General features: G+C 45.6%; 1 protein-coding gene across 5 annotated transcripts in view; it reads right to left on the bottom strand.

Annotated features, from left to right (window-relative positions):
- LOC119401529 (serine/threonine-protein phosphatase 6 regulatory subunit 3) overlaps positions 1 to 14,250 on the bottom strand; it is a 61,618-nt gene that overhangs the window by 3,715 nt on the left and 43,653 nt on the right. For 4 of the 5 annotated variants that reach the window (XR_007417341.1, XM_037668417.2, XM_037668413.2 and 1 more), the window contains 8 exons: positions 11,657 to 11,754; positions 10,872 to 10,929; positions 9,439 to 9,566; positions 6,530 to 6,654; positions 5,256 to 5,376; positions 3,797 to 3,933; positions 1,252 to 1,483; positions 19 to 180 (listed from right to left, as the gene is read on the bottom strand). Coding sequence is in view for 4 of the 5 variants with exons in the window: in XM_037668417.2 (XP_037524345.1) it covers positions 19 to 180; positions 1,252 to 1,483; positions 3,797 to 3,933; positions 5,256 to 5,376; positions 6,530 to 6,654; positions 9,439 to 9,566; positions 10,872 to 10,929; positions 11,657 to 11,754 (1,061 nt within the window). In the remaining variant the exon portion in view is untranslated. The remainder of the gene's footprint in view (positions 1 to 18; positions 181 to 1,251; positions 1,484 to 3,796; positions 3,934 to 5,255; positions 5,377 to 6,529; positions 6,655 to 9,438; positions 9,567 to 10,871; positions 10,930 to 11,656; positions 11,755 to 14,250) is intronic. The other variant, XM_037668414.2, reaches the window with a different exon arrangement.

Here is a 14,250-nt window from a genome sequence, read left to right as displayed (position 1 = left end):
ATCACAGCAACTGCTTGCCTTTGCGTTGATATCTGCGTAGCACTGCAGGTCTTTGGCGGCTCCACGGAAGAGGGCACGGGGCCGTTGGCACAGGTCGGCATGGCAACCGGCTTCGACGCATCACCACTGTCCGTGCAGGCAGGTGTAGAGTCGGCAGGTCCGTCTATGGGCTCTGGCACGCTGCGGCAATTTCAAAGACAAAACGTGTTATACCCGCTCGTCAATGTGCACGGTGCCAACAGCAGCAATAATACCTCTTGATCTTTTCTGACAATGTTCGTGATCACAATAACTGTATTTAATTGTGCAAAACCCCTCCTACTTTCAGAGTGCTCTTGGGTGCTCGTACTGCGTTGAGTGTTGTCCCTCACTGTAGCTGAGTGAATGAGCACAGTAAAAGACGAAAGCAAATGCAGAGTGCGAAGAGTGTGATGAAGGGATGAGGTGGAAAGCCGAGCACTGCACAAAAATACGAGATGGCACTATAGTATCTGCAATCCGTGCTGCCACAGCAGCAGCTTGTTGACACCGCAGCCACGAAGGCGCTGCGCTTCAAGCTGCCATCACAATTTTTTTATGTAACATCCGTGAGGACAGCCCAGCGAACTTAAAGCCTAGCCTAACCTACCAGGGTGCTAATACAAGTGAACCTACGGGAAATTCCCCGGGACTGATATTTTAGGGCCTAACCTGACCTGACCTAACCCAACCCAACGAGGAGCTAATACACGTGAACCTACGGGATATTCCACGGCACCGGCAATTTACAGCCTAACCTAACCCAACCTAATAGGGAGCTAATACACGTGACCCTACGGGAAATCCCACGGGACTATCTAACCTAATGGAGAGTTAATACACCTGACCCAATGGGAAATTCCATGGCACTGGTATTTTAGAGCCAAACCTAACGGGGAGCTAATACATGTGACCCTATGGGAAATTCCATGGGACTGGCATATTATAGCCTAATCTAACCTGATGGGGAGCCAATATATGTGGCCCTATGAGAAATTCCATGGGACTGGCATTTTACAGCCTAACCTAACCTGATGGGGAGCTAATACATGTGACCCTATGGGACATTCCACGGGACTGGCATTATGAAGCCTGACCTAAGCTAATGGAGAGCTAATACACGTGACCCTATGTGAAATTCCATGCGAATGACACTTTACAGCCTAACCAAACCAACCTAATGGACAACGACCAGGTTCTACTGTAGTTTTCGCAACGACCCCTCAGACCCACCGGTTTTCTTGGACGCTCGTGTCTGCCGAAGAGCTGACTTCCGCTGAGTTGAGCTCGATGCAGTTGACGGCCGAGCTGGACGTGGAAGGCTTCGGCGCACTGCTGTCGGGGCACTCAGCCTTGGGGAGGTCGCCGACCGTTGACTCCACCGTGGGCTTTTGCTCGGCTGCACTTGGCTCACAATGGCCACCAATCTCTGGCACGATCGCTGGCACTGTCGCTGGAGTGACTTCTGTGTAAAAATACACAAGGCCATCTGTCAGTACCAACTGAATAGGCCTGTGCAAATATTCAAGAACTTCAAATGTCCGAACAAATATTACAGCATTCAAGTTCACTTCAAAAAGAATTTAACCCTTTGCGGTCCAAAACCTTTCCCCACCTTCTGTCCGTTCACGTCCGAAACTAATAGGCTCAAAACTCAAGTAAAAGAAGTTTACTTCCTCTTTCACAGATGGCACATAATGTAGTGAGAAGACTAAGGATTTGCACATTCGGCAAGTCTTCTCAAAGCACGAACAGTGGTCTACCACTCTCCCTCAAGAGGAAGGTATATAACAGCTGCTTCTTACTGTACTTACCTACGGAGCAGAAACCTGGAGGCTTGCAAAAAGGGTTCAGCTTAAATTGAGGACGACGCAGCGAGCAATGGAAAGGAAAACGATAGGTGTAACCATAAGGGCAAGAGAGCAGAGAGGGTCAGGCAACAAACGGGGGTTCAGGATATCATAGTTGGAATGAAGAAGAAGAAATGGATATGGGCCGGGCACGTAGTATGTCGGCAGGATAACAGGTGGTCATTAAGGGTAACTGACTGGATTCGGAGAGATGGCAAATGCGTGAGGGGGAGACAGAAAATTAGGTGGGTAGATGAGATGAAGTTTGCGGATATAACGTGGCAGCACCAAGCACAGGACCGGGTTGATTGGCGGAACATGGGAGAGGCCTTTGCCCTGCAGTGGGTGCAGTCAGGCTGATGACGACGATGCAGTGAGAAAATACAGTCAAACCTCGTTAATACGTACCCGCTTTAAGCGTACTAACGGTTAAAACATAGTTGCGATGAATCCCCGACCGAGTCTCGTAGAGCCCAATGCATTCGCTGACCTCTTAAGCCGTAGTGCTTCGTCCTACGCCTACCGGTTAGTGCGTACCCTGCGTACCGCGATAAGTTTTCGTGCCATAAAATTTTACTGTGCCGCTGAACTTCCCGACCCCCCAATCTGCCGCCAAAGGTTTTCCGTCTCCGAGAAGTGCGTAGATCGGTCGATTGCTGATTCCGACTTCCGCGCGATTGCGACGGCGCTTTCGTGAGTTAGCACCGGGAAAGAACGAAGGTGATGCGGCGGCCACCGACAAACGCGCTAGCATGACTTATCGCCGACAACCTTATCACAATAAGTATCTTCAGATATCTGCACGGGCACGCGTGCGGCGCAGCACTACTTTAAGCCTACAGCACGCTTTTAATAGGCGGCAATCTGAACGCGCTGGGCCGCCGATCGCTGCCGCCTCGTTGTGCGGGGCCGTGTTCAAGCGCGCGCCGCTTTGTAGAAACGAAAGCAGCTCGCTGTTGCGGAGTTGAGCGTTGCTGGTCGCAGGCGACGAGAAACCTCTCTGCATAGACGCTATCACGCTAAACGCACGCGTACCGTACAGCAAGCGTAGCGCTGTTGTAACCATACTGCACGCCTTTATAGGGCGACCACCCAAACGCGCTTCCGTCCGCTTCCAGCACCGCTAGAGCGTCGCAGAGTGCGTATCGCTTGCAGGAAGTTTGTCATCGCCGCGTTAACTGAACAAGGTACTCGCCGCATCTGTGCACGGTCTGGAGCGAAGTGGGTACGAAGAACACTCCCACGACAAATGCGCGCGTCCAGTGCAGCAAGCGGCCCGGCAGTGACGACGTGAGCCGAGAAGGCCACGCGCTGCACGCAACTAGCCAGGAGACGATCGGCTCCACGCAGCCGTACCGCGTTTCACTGAAACTGTCAGTTTTCGTTTAGTAGCAGATCGCGGTACAGACGCACACACACATAGCCGACACTGTCCGTTCCGTCGCTATGTCGGTCACTGCGTATACCGGACCCTGTAATAGTTCCGAAATGCTCCTTGGCGTCGCCACCGCGCGCTATCGGCACTACCGGATGGTCGTGCGAGAGTGCCAGAATCTTTTCTCCACTTTGGCAAAAACAAAGAAAAGGCTTTGCAGTGGGTAGTTTAGGCAATATTTGCTGTGGCACTGTATATATTTCTTTGCTGGCGGCGATGGCGTAGGCGATGAGATACAAATTTTTACTTGGTGGTTAATGCGTACTACCGTTTAGTGCGTAGTTATGCGGCGTTCCCGGCAGGTACGCATTAACGAGGTTCCACTGTACGCGAGTGAATCAACCGTGAAAATTTGTCCAGCAGTACCTGACGACGGACTTCTGCGGCCCTGCCTGGCAATGGACTGCAAAGGGTTAAAATTTCAAAATTTTTTAAGTGCTTGAAGCCCGCCCAAAAGGTGGTTTCCCTACAGCGAGAAGGGGAATTAATTCACCGGGGCATTTCGTCGAATCCGGCTCGATCGAGGGCTGTGGCGATGAAGCTGCAGCACCCTCGAGTGCAGGTGACGACGGCACCTGGTCCGACGTTTCCATGGCAACTGGCATGGCTGGAGTTGTCGTGTCTGCAGCGCTGCACAGTTGAGAAACGTCAGACTTCAGCGAGCACTCGTTTATAAATCAGGGTCACCAACAAGTCTACCGCTGAAAACTGACTGTTCATGTAACGATGAATCTAGCTGCTGTTATGAGGTTATCATGTGGATGGTATACCCAACTACGACACCATAATAACGCTGAAATGTAAAGGCTCATTCACATTTGGAACAAGCACCGGTCAAGTGACCACTTGCGACTCATGACCAAAAAGCAGCTCTACGTGACCAGTGTTCACGCCTGCATGCGAACTATACCCATCACCACTCAGAATCCATGCGTGCTTGCGTTGCCAGTGCCCCATGAAGCTGACATCCTCTTTTTGCATATCTGATTGGTTCAGAGGTTTGCGACTGCAGTCACGTGACTGAAAAATCAAACAGCGAGCGAATGAGCCAAAGCAGTCGCTTCGCAATCGAAGTGGCCTTTGGCGACCGTTTGTGACCAGTCGCTTTGCGACTAACTTGGACGGGCGCGCGACCTGTGCTAGTCACAGGTGTGAACGAGGGGCACTGATACAAAAATTTGCGGCCGAGATAGCCTGCGGGACCGATTCCCGTGAACATGCGTATATCATCTGCAAAATATCAACAGCGAATATAGCTTGGAAGGCATTTTAAATGAATTTCGAAGTTTGCGCGAGCGATTGACACCCTCGCTCTATTGCCACTCTCAAAGGGGACCCTGGGGACCCCCTGCTTCCGTCACGTGACCCCGCTGCAACAAGTTATGATGACGTCATAGCCGCCATGTCTTTTTGCCGCGTTTGCTTCAGCAGCCTACTTCTTGGCGGCTGCTCGCGAACCGTGCGAAAGTGCGTCACAGTTCTGTGTGCTGACGTGATCGAGCGCTGCACCCGCTAGGTGGTGATAGTTGCACCCGGAGGCTTTTCGGTTTTGAAACCGAAACTGACTGTGGTCGGTAATGAGGAGCCTGTTTTAATTATCTGTCGCACTGCAGCAAATGATGTGCCATTGCAGCAAAAAAAACGCGAGGCCAAAATGTTTGTGTCAGTACCCCTTTAAGCGACTTGTTCCTTTTTCGTGTAAACATGCGAGGCAGTCAAACTGCTGCATCCTCGGTATAAACATCATGATTTCTCCTCAACCCAGTGCCAGCACCTATCTGCATTCCTTCTGGTGCATGACAAACCTACAAAGCTAACATTTCAATCTGCAATGCCGAAAGTATGTTTATACCATTGCATTTCCCCCCATCTCCACTTACGTCCAAGAAAACTCATAAAGCAAGAAGATGGAGGCCGTACACAATAAGGCCGAGAAGACAGCAGGCACTTACGCCTCGAAGTTGGCGGCGCCAAAGTTGGCAAAGTTGTCGAACGTAGCCCAACCAGAATCAACATTCGAGGTCGCAGCATTCTCCCACGGACTCGTAGTGTCCATGGCAACTGTGGCGTCATCTGCAGTTGGCAACAAGTATTCTCAGCTCATTCTTGCAACAATCACAATCCAAATGTACTTGCCAAGTTAGATAACATTTATGCTAGTGCGGAGGGCACTCCAGGTGTTAGCAAGATGTCAAAGGAATAGCACAGCATGCATTAAATGGTGCAAAAAGAACTGCTTTGACAACAAATCCCTGTCTGCGTTGATACGAGCGACCTCTAACATCTCGTGCACCTTCTCAAACAGCGCAATGATAAGGATCTCTGCATGTTAGTCATGATGACACGCTATGCTTGTCACGTCCTATATATGCGTTGTTTTATCCTCAATTGTGTCTGCACAACCAAACCATTAAAACACACCAGCACACACCAAAGAAACACAAATTATCGACAATTCAACCCCTCCAACATAGAGATCATGACACTATCAAAGATTACAATCTTGTTTCAAGATGCTGCAGTCTTCGCCGAAAGAAAACAAGGGTGTCATGACGATCCACTGTGCACTGTCTAACGAGCTTTTTAAATTAGAGCAAGCCAACCTCGATTTAGAGCAGTTGGTCGCTACATGCTTACACATAAAAATGAAATCCTCAGCTCAAACCACATATGCAAGCTAATTATTTGCTGCAGCATTTACGAGAAAGGAAAACGAAATCCTGCACCATTTCTTTTGGAAAATGGCAAACCGAATAAATAACCTGTTAGACATGATAGTTTAGGTAAAGCGGCCATGTGCTGAAATACACGGAAAAATGACATAAGATGCAGGCACACTGAGTTGGCAGAAGGTTCAGTTACATCGCGATTCAGTGTATTTTTTCCTAGGCCATATTGGACAGAACTGGGAAAAATAGGTTCTGTGCAAAAATGTGCATGTTGTGACAGACAGAAATAAGGAGAACCCACAAAAACGTCAAGGGGAGCTTTGACGCTTTCAAAGCACAAGTTTGCCCAGCATAAGTCTGCAGATGGATCAACAATGGTTCAGATGAGTCTTTATAAACAGCCCAGATGCAGCCTTAGCTGTCGCTGAAAAATGATTGCGAGCATTCGCAAGTTCAAGTGAAGGACATTCACGGAGCGTTTAAAAAAGCGCTTTCGTGAGAAAAGATATCGATTAAATAATAGAGTCACCATCACAGGCACAACTTCGCACACTCACGCTCAGCCGCCTGGTCAACGTCCATCTTGACCTCCTCGCTTGACGTGGCGACGGCAGAGGGCCGCGGGCCATTCTCGTCGTCCGAGTCGCTGCTGTACGGCTCCTCGCTGTCGTCAGTCAACCTCCTGAGCAGCAGCAAGCGTTGTGCCCTACCCACAATTACTCTCGATCCGCAGACGTTACTCTAAAGAATGTGGCGCGACATTAAATGGACGTTACTTGCAAACAGGTGCAGCTACAGAAGGAAGGACAGTAAACGAAATGCTCATGTCATGTTTTCTAGAAAAATCACTGTAAGGCACTCACATCAAGGTTGCTTAGAAAACTTACTATAATCGGTTTTATACATCAGGTGCAAGGCTATGAAGCAGTGCATGTGTTTGCACCAAGACATAATTCAATGATTTTACCACCCGTAATGCGATTTTGTTTCGTTCTTAGACTGAGCAATAAATGAAGATGCTTTGTGCCGTAAAAATAAACAAACCCTGTTATTTATACAGTTGTCAATAGGTCGTTCTGGATCGCTCAGCGTCTCTTTCTTTTCATATTGTGGCCTCCACGGTTAGTTCAGATAGTGCGCAACCGGAACCAATCACGGGGCGCACGTTTATGACGAAATCAAAGCGCAAGACACATGGACTTGCACATTTTGCTGACCTAACTTCTCGCATAACTTCCACAGCGTCGCACTTCATATATGAAACGGAGTATGGAGGCCGCCAGTATCTAGTTTCTGAAAGATTGCAGAAGCCACTAGTGTTTACAGAAGCTTAAGAGTTCAACTAGCATAGAAAAGACAAGCAGACACGAATTTGCCAAGATTTCGTCTACCAAGATTCAAACAGCTTTACGACTCTGCAAATTGATCATTTTTCAACAACCCATTGCATTATTAAGTGCAACAGTTAGGATGACTATGCATGCATGCAAAAATATGCTCGATTACTAAATTTTTCAGAAATTTCTTGATCGAATTTGATGAAACTTGCTCAGTTTATGCATATTTGAGTGCAGATTTTGAATATGAAATGATTTTTATAGTATAAAGTGCAGTTTTTAAAATACAAAATATTTCATGTGCACTTTAGGGAGCACGTTTCTTTCTAAACTGAGTGAGTTATAAATTAAATCAGCATATCACAATAATCTGGAATCAGAACTGTGTGCAGTGCAACAAAAATGGACATTCTAAACCCATTTGAACAAAAGTTATGGTACGCTGAAAATTCTCGAGAGTCAATTTAAAGCTGGGATTTCAGTCGTGAATATTAAACATACCATTTTGTTTTTTGCTATTTGTTTGCATACGTAATACTTTTGCCTACAAATGCTATTCTAAAGCAGTTTCCCCCATGTTAAACTGATATACGGCGCAAAAAAAAAAAAAAGTAAAAGAAAGGATGCTGCTCCTCTTACATGAATGAATGAAGTGGGTGCTTCCATCTAGTGATTAAGAAAAATACCATCACAGTCTTTTTAGCTTGCCTCATTATAAGCATTATGAGCCCACCAAGTCTCTAAGTAAACACTAAAGATAGACAATAGATCAGTTATAACTAACGAGTATTAATTCAAAGCTGTGTTCGTTAATATTGCGGCCAGCAGTTGTTTAAAAGAAAAAGATGAAGGCAACATTCCCGTCGAAAAAAAAAAAAATCCCACCAAATCTACTGCACTGGCATGTGACGTCAGATTTCAATTTTCTCATGAAGTGATATCCCTCTGAACAAAACCTGAAGAGACCTGAAGATTGCTTCAATAATCATGATAAAAGGCACACAGTCTTTCTTGATGGTATCATAAGCGTTATTTCTTCCCGGCATAGGCTGACAAAATGAAGAGTGTTCTCAGTTCACACCAGGAAAGAAAAAAGTGACTTCACACATCACATGACTTCCGTCAAACTACTGTCACTGATGAGGAAGCAGTGAGAATTTAATGTTCTCAACAATAAAAACGCTACTGAACAGAATAGGTACGCTCGCCCCTGCTCAATAGCTTAAAGACATGAGCACTCACAAAGCAATTGTTAAAAGGCACTCTTTTTTGCATTGTAAAGACTGGTGCAAGAACAAGCACACGACAGCAAACTTCAATTTCATGCTTTGGCTACTCCAAACATACTCGCATTGCAAGCATCGCTTTACAGGCAAAAAGAAACAGACGAATCGTGCAGCTGAGGCCAAGCAAGAGTTAATACTTACTTCAACACAAGCCTACAAAAACATGAAACACAAAAGAATGTCAAACAATCATAATAAACCTTGCAGCAAGAACTGTTTCAACAGAAGTTTACCATCTCTGTCTGGGTGTATATGCAGCGAAGCTGCTGAGAGCTGTCAAGTGTTAAAGGTATAACTAATGGTTTATATCGGCACATACTGTTGTACGCACCTATGGATAACCGATATCGGTGTTGCTTCCTCTGAATGTATGCCTATCAAGAATAAGTTCATACAGTAATCTAGCGAGCATCACCATTGCAGAAAACTTTGTAAGCTTACATTTAAAGTGGCAGAATGTAGCACTGACACATTGTAATGTTACTAAGACACCTATATGACTGAAATGCGAGGATAACTGCACAAAAGACATCTTGACATCTATAGTGACATGGTCATTCCACAGCATCAGATGCGTAGACATGAATCTACATCTGAGAGACCTGACGTGCATCTACACCTGGCACCAGACAAGTGTCTACACCCGGCACCATACGTGCATCTACACCTGGCACCAGACGCACACCCACACCTGGCAATGTCGTGTCAGAAATACGTCTTAAGTAGCAGTCATTCAAAGAGGTGAGCAGGAAATAAAATCGGGTCTGCTTCAAGGGAGTAATCAATTGAAAACACAAAGCGATTTCCTAAAATCTTTTAGTAGCACTGGAACAATGACGGTACCTGCGTCCACGCGTGTCTGGTGAAAGGACAACTTCCTTGTCGTCCCAGATGTCGTCGTCACTATCTGCGTCGTCCAATGTCTGAACCTTTTCTCGGCAGATGCGCTCAAAGAGCTCAGCTTGACTTTGCTATGAGAGAGAGAGAGAAAAATAAAAATTCTGTGGATCCAGTACAGGTAAGCGAATCAGTGAAGCCTGCCTAATTGTTTCGGCTGTTATCTGTAGCAATAAGCCATTCAATTTAACTAGGGGTGTGCGAATATTCAAACTTTCCAATATTTTTCGAATAGTGTTTGCTATTCGATTCAATTTGCACCAGAATTTTACTATTCGAACTATTCGAACCTCCGGAAAATAAATATAACGACAACAAATCGGGGTGCGGCGTGCTTGGTCTTGCGTTTTGGGGTGCCAACGTGTTAAGCTGCTCGCCACTTCCACCGGGGTCCCACTGCCGATGCGTAAAATGCCCACCCATGATTCCGAGGAGCCAGCGGGCGATTCGTTGATTGTGACGAAGCACATTGCAGCTTCTTCGCTTTCGCGAAAAAGCCGCAACTAGCGCAAGTTAGGCCTAGCCACGACTTCGAGCAGTAAGCTCGGTCGCGGTGTGCGTGGCCGCGGTGCCCGATGTTTCAAACTACGTCATGCTCGATCGAGAGTTCAAAGAGTCGTCCAGCGATGGTCTTCGTCACGAGGTCCGAAGTGCTGACAAGCAGAACCTCTAACCGCGGGTCCCACGAGTTGGTCCGAGACGCGCGTCTGCGATGTTCGTGACGAGTGCGGCACACTATCGTATTCTGATGATTGAGGTTCCGCTTGCAGCTGCCAAACTAAAGCGTAATTATATTCCGAGTGATCGTCGACCAGTGAACACAAAACGAACGAACGCGTTTTCCACAAACTCGTTATGTCGATTCCCTGGCCCCCTCAGAGGACAATGTACTTCGATTTAACCGATTAGGAACTACGTAGACCCAAGCAGGCGCCGCCAAAAATATGTGACGTCACGGCAAATGGTGCAGAAATTCCAAGGTGGCGTCGCCACCTGTATTTTCTTTTTGCTCGTTTTCTCGCTTATTAAGCGTCTTCTCGTAGCAAGCGTGGTGTTTTTGGTATCGTGGAAGACTACTTTACTAATGTGAGAAAAATCGTTTTGCTCTTTAGTGTCCCTTTAAAGTCAGTATCTGTCTGTAAAGCCTACGCAGTCGTCACTACATATCACACTGCTTATGCTTTCAAATACAACTGTGCCTAGGCACAACAATGACTCAAGTGATTGTATATTAATGAAAATATTTTTTTAACAAATGCTGGATATTATGATGCTACTGTCATGTCATATATTTTGATATTTTGCAATATACACTGTGATGTGATCAAGTTCTTTCTACACAGTGGTCGTAGAAACCACTAGTAATGTGTTATACTTACCATGTTAACCTCGGGCGGGAGCTGAAAGTTTGCTCTCGCCAATTGGTCGAGCTGGCCGCTGCAAACGAGACAAACACAACAAATGTGAAGCCTGTGATGCTGCCACAGAAATGTATTTTTTTTTTTTCAGGCACCATATCACAGCCCCTTTCAGGCACTCGTGCTTAAAATTATACGCATCAAGCCTAGCAGATATCACATCTACAAAGTCTTTAACATGTTCAATAATATTTGTTGGGGTTTTAAATCAAACCACAATATGATTATGTATCGAAAACCTAAATCCTAAACCACAATATGATTGTGAGGGATGCCGTAATGGAGGGGTCCAAAAATTTCGAACACCTTGGCCTCTTTAACGTGCACCTAAATCTAAGTACACGAGCCTCTAGAATTTCGCCTCCATCGAAACGCTGCCGCCGCAGCCGGGATTCGCTCCCTTGACCTTCGAGTCAGCAGTTCGGCACCATAACCACTAGACCACTGCAGTAGGTGGCTAAAATGTTCAAGGCGTACACCATACCTGCCGCACTTGTCTCGTAATTTTCATAATCAGTGGTCCGTTGTCCAAATTCTCCGGCTGTGCCATAATCCACATGATTCCACAATACAACAAAAAAGTGTTTGCTCTAATTTTCGCAACACATTTATTTGTGGTGTATGCTATCCACATCCCAGGCCTCTTTCTGTATATTAGTTTCGCTGCTGTCGTCCGCATGTCAAAAACAACACTACATCTTCGCAGTTCATAGCAAGACAAGGGGGGAAAATGTTTAGCCACTTACACGAGGTTTTCGTCAGCCTCGACAAACTCGTCGTCGTTGAAGCCAAACTGCTCGACGAAGTTGCTGGTCACCTGCTCCATCTGGTAATCAGAAAAGGCCTACGGCCATGTTCGCACCGACGTCACAAAGTCACGCACCACAGTCACAACCAAGACAAGCACAGGAAGCACCATGACACTCAACTACCACGCAACTACTGCGAGGGACGACTACTAACGGCCGAGTGCAGCAAGCTACGCAGCAACAAAAGCAGCGTGAGGAATAGTAATAATAAAAACTAGCCTAATAGAGAGCAGAAAGCTTAGGATAAAGTGCCACAATGCAACAGCTCAGTCACACATGCGGGTACATGCGAGATGTCTTGCTGTAGAGTGCAGATGGGTGTGTTATGTGATGGCCTAGACATAAGTTGTTTTTTTCACCCAAAAAAATGTCCTGGCCTGGCTATAATACAGCTATTCCGTCCACTGAATTCTATTTCACTGTTGTCAATTACTTTTCAGGACTGGCTGATGCGACATCTCACTTTTTCCCAGCAACGTAAAGTGTTGTGACTGTACTTGTCAAGACACACTGTCCCTGCTGCAAGCTATCGAGCCAAATTCTATATGCAGAAGGTTTATAGATAAACTACTTCCCAAAACGATCTCGAAGAGACTGCATTAACCTCACTAGGTATTTGGCCATTACCTGAAGGATTTTGTTAGTCCATTTTGTAGGCCAGTTATGATGGCTGGGCTTCAACTTTACCTACTGTCTAGAAATTAGGCAATGATTTATTATAATGCATGGCATGGCTTAGGCGCTTAATGTTGCATCTACAGTCACACGCTTCATAACAAATCTTTCACGGCATGGTAAGAGACCAAAATTTGTAATGATAGATTGATGGGCAACGCCGCTAAAGTGCCAGCCATGACACACTGCAGTGCATGCAGCAACTTAAGGTGCTTGCAGTACAAAAAAGTAAGGCCTTTGAGATCGGTTCACATTTCTCTGAGGCAGTGGCTTATGGATCTTGTAGTACACAGAAGTGAGGCCTTAGGGATCAGTTTCCGTTTCTCCGAGGCTTTGAAGGCCACCAATATGAATAGTGATGATGATGATGGACAGTTACGGTATGAGGAATGCAGAACTTCTTTAATGCAGAACATAATATTACAAAAATAATTCTGATGTATTGTCATATAGAACAGTACTTAGAGGAACCGAACAGAGGAAAATGCAAAGAAAAATTCAACTTACAAATAAAAATTGCAGGCACTGCAGAAAAATTGTCTGCTACCTCGCAAAGCATTCATCATCATGCCCTATTTTGGTAGAGGCTTAATAATTAAGCCAAGACAATCTAGGAGACCATGACAGGTACCCAGTCACAGCCACAAACTAAATAATGGAGGCAATCCACAACGTGCAGCACAGACAGTAGTAAAATCAGGACAAGGCAAAAAAAAAAAAAGAAAAGATGTGATGTGAGGAGACAGAGTCAGCAAGCAGGCACAGAGTTTCACACAAAAATTACTTGAAGGAAGTCTGGTGCTCATGTATAAATTTGTAGCGTGCATTATTGCTGTAATGTTGAAACAATGTCTGCAACGTTAAGGCAACATTCACAACGTTGTGGCAACGTTGCCTCAACAATTGGTGCTATTAAGGAAATGCACTGCAGTGAGGGCAGTGCAAAAACATTGTGAAAACTACGGAAGAAATGTGAAGGTTTAGTAGGACCTTGGCATCTTAATGAATCTTTGTATAACAAATTATTGGATATATTGAAGCAAGTGTTATATTTGGTTGTTTCTCCTTTATTTCAGTGCCTGTTTCAGCGCTCATAACAAAACTGAAATTAAAAGACCTAAACAAATGTTCCTTACAGTTAAGTGAATGTTTGCCCACCGCTGAAGATACCATACCGGAAGCAAAAGGTCTCAAGTTACAGTGTTGTAGCTAACACAAAGGTTACTTTTATAAGCACTAATGATATACATGCCAATTAATATTAGAAACATTTACTCGATTAAGGTTTACGTTATATTTAATAATTATTTGCAGCTATGCCCGTTATGTCTACGTTCTCATCTCTCTGCACCAGAAGTCTAAAGTGGAAAAAAAAGTCGCAAGTGCTTCAGCTGTGTGAACATTTGCACAATGTTTATGTAGGCCAATGAAACAATTATAATAAAATGTTACTGCTGTGGCCAAGACACGTGCTTATCCAGTCTAATGGTCAAATAACAAACGATAACAGTAGCACATGTTATTGTCTTAGATGCTAAAGGACAACCTTGCCTGGTTCTGTTCTACAAAATGGAACACTGCCGGCAGAACCACGAGGTTCCACTGAACCCAACTTGGGAGAAGCAGTTCTGCACAAATGCCATGAGGGAACACAGCCCATGGAGTGTGACAGAGACCACAAGTAGTACGCCTGCACACCGAAGTCAGCAGAATACGGAAGCTACCGAGAAGCTGCCCCTTAAAGCTGGCTAAGAGCCTACAACTGTACCCACACAACTGTCATGTCAAATGTAACAATAATTGTTGGGGTTTTACATCCCAAAACCACGATATGATTGTGAGGGACGCCGTAGTAG

This window comes from Rhipicephalus sanguineus, chromosome 8 (genome assembly GCF_013339695.2).
Source record: "Rhipicephalus sanguineus isolate Rsan-2018 chromosome 8, BIME_Rsan_1.4, whole genome shotgun sequence".
NCBI classification, from domain to species: Eukaryota; Metazoa; Arthropoda; class Arachnida; order Ixodida; family Ixodidae; genus Rhipicephalus; species Rhipicephalus sanguineus.
Note: the sequence above shows the minus strand (reverse complement) of the source record. Positions and strands in the feature narration are given on the sequence as shown.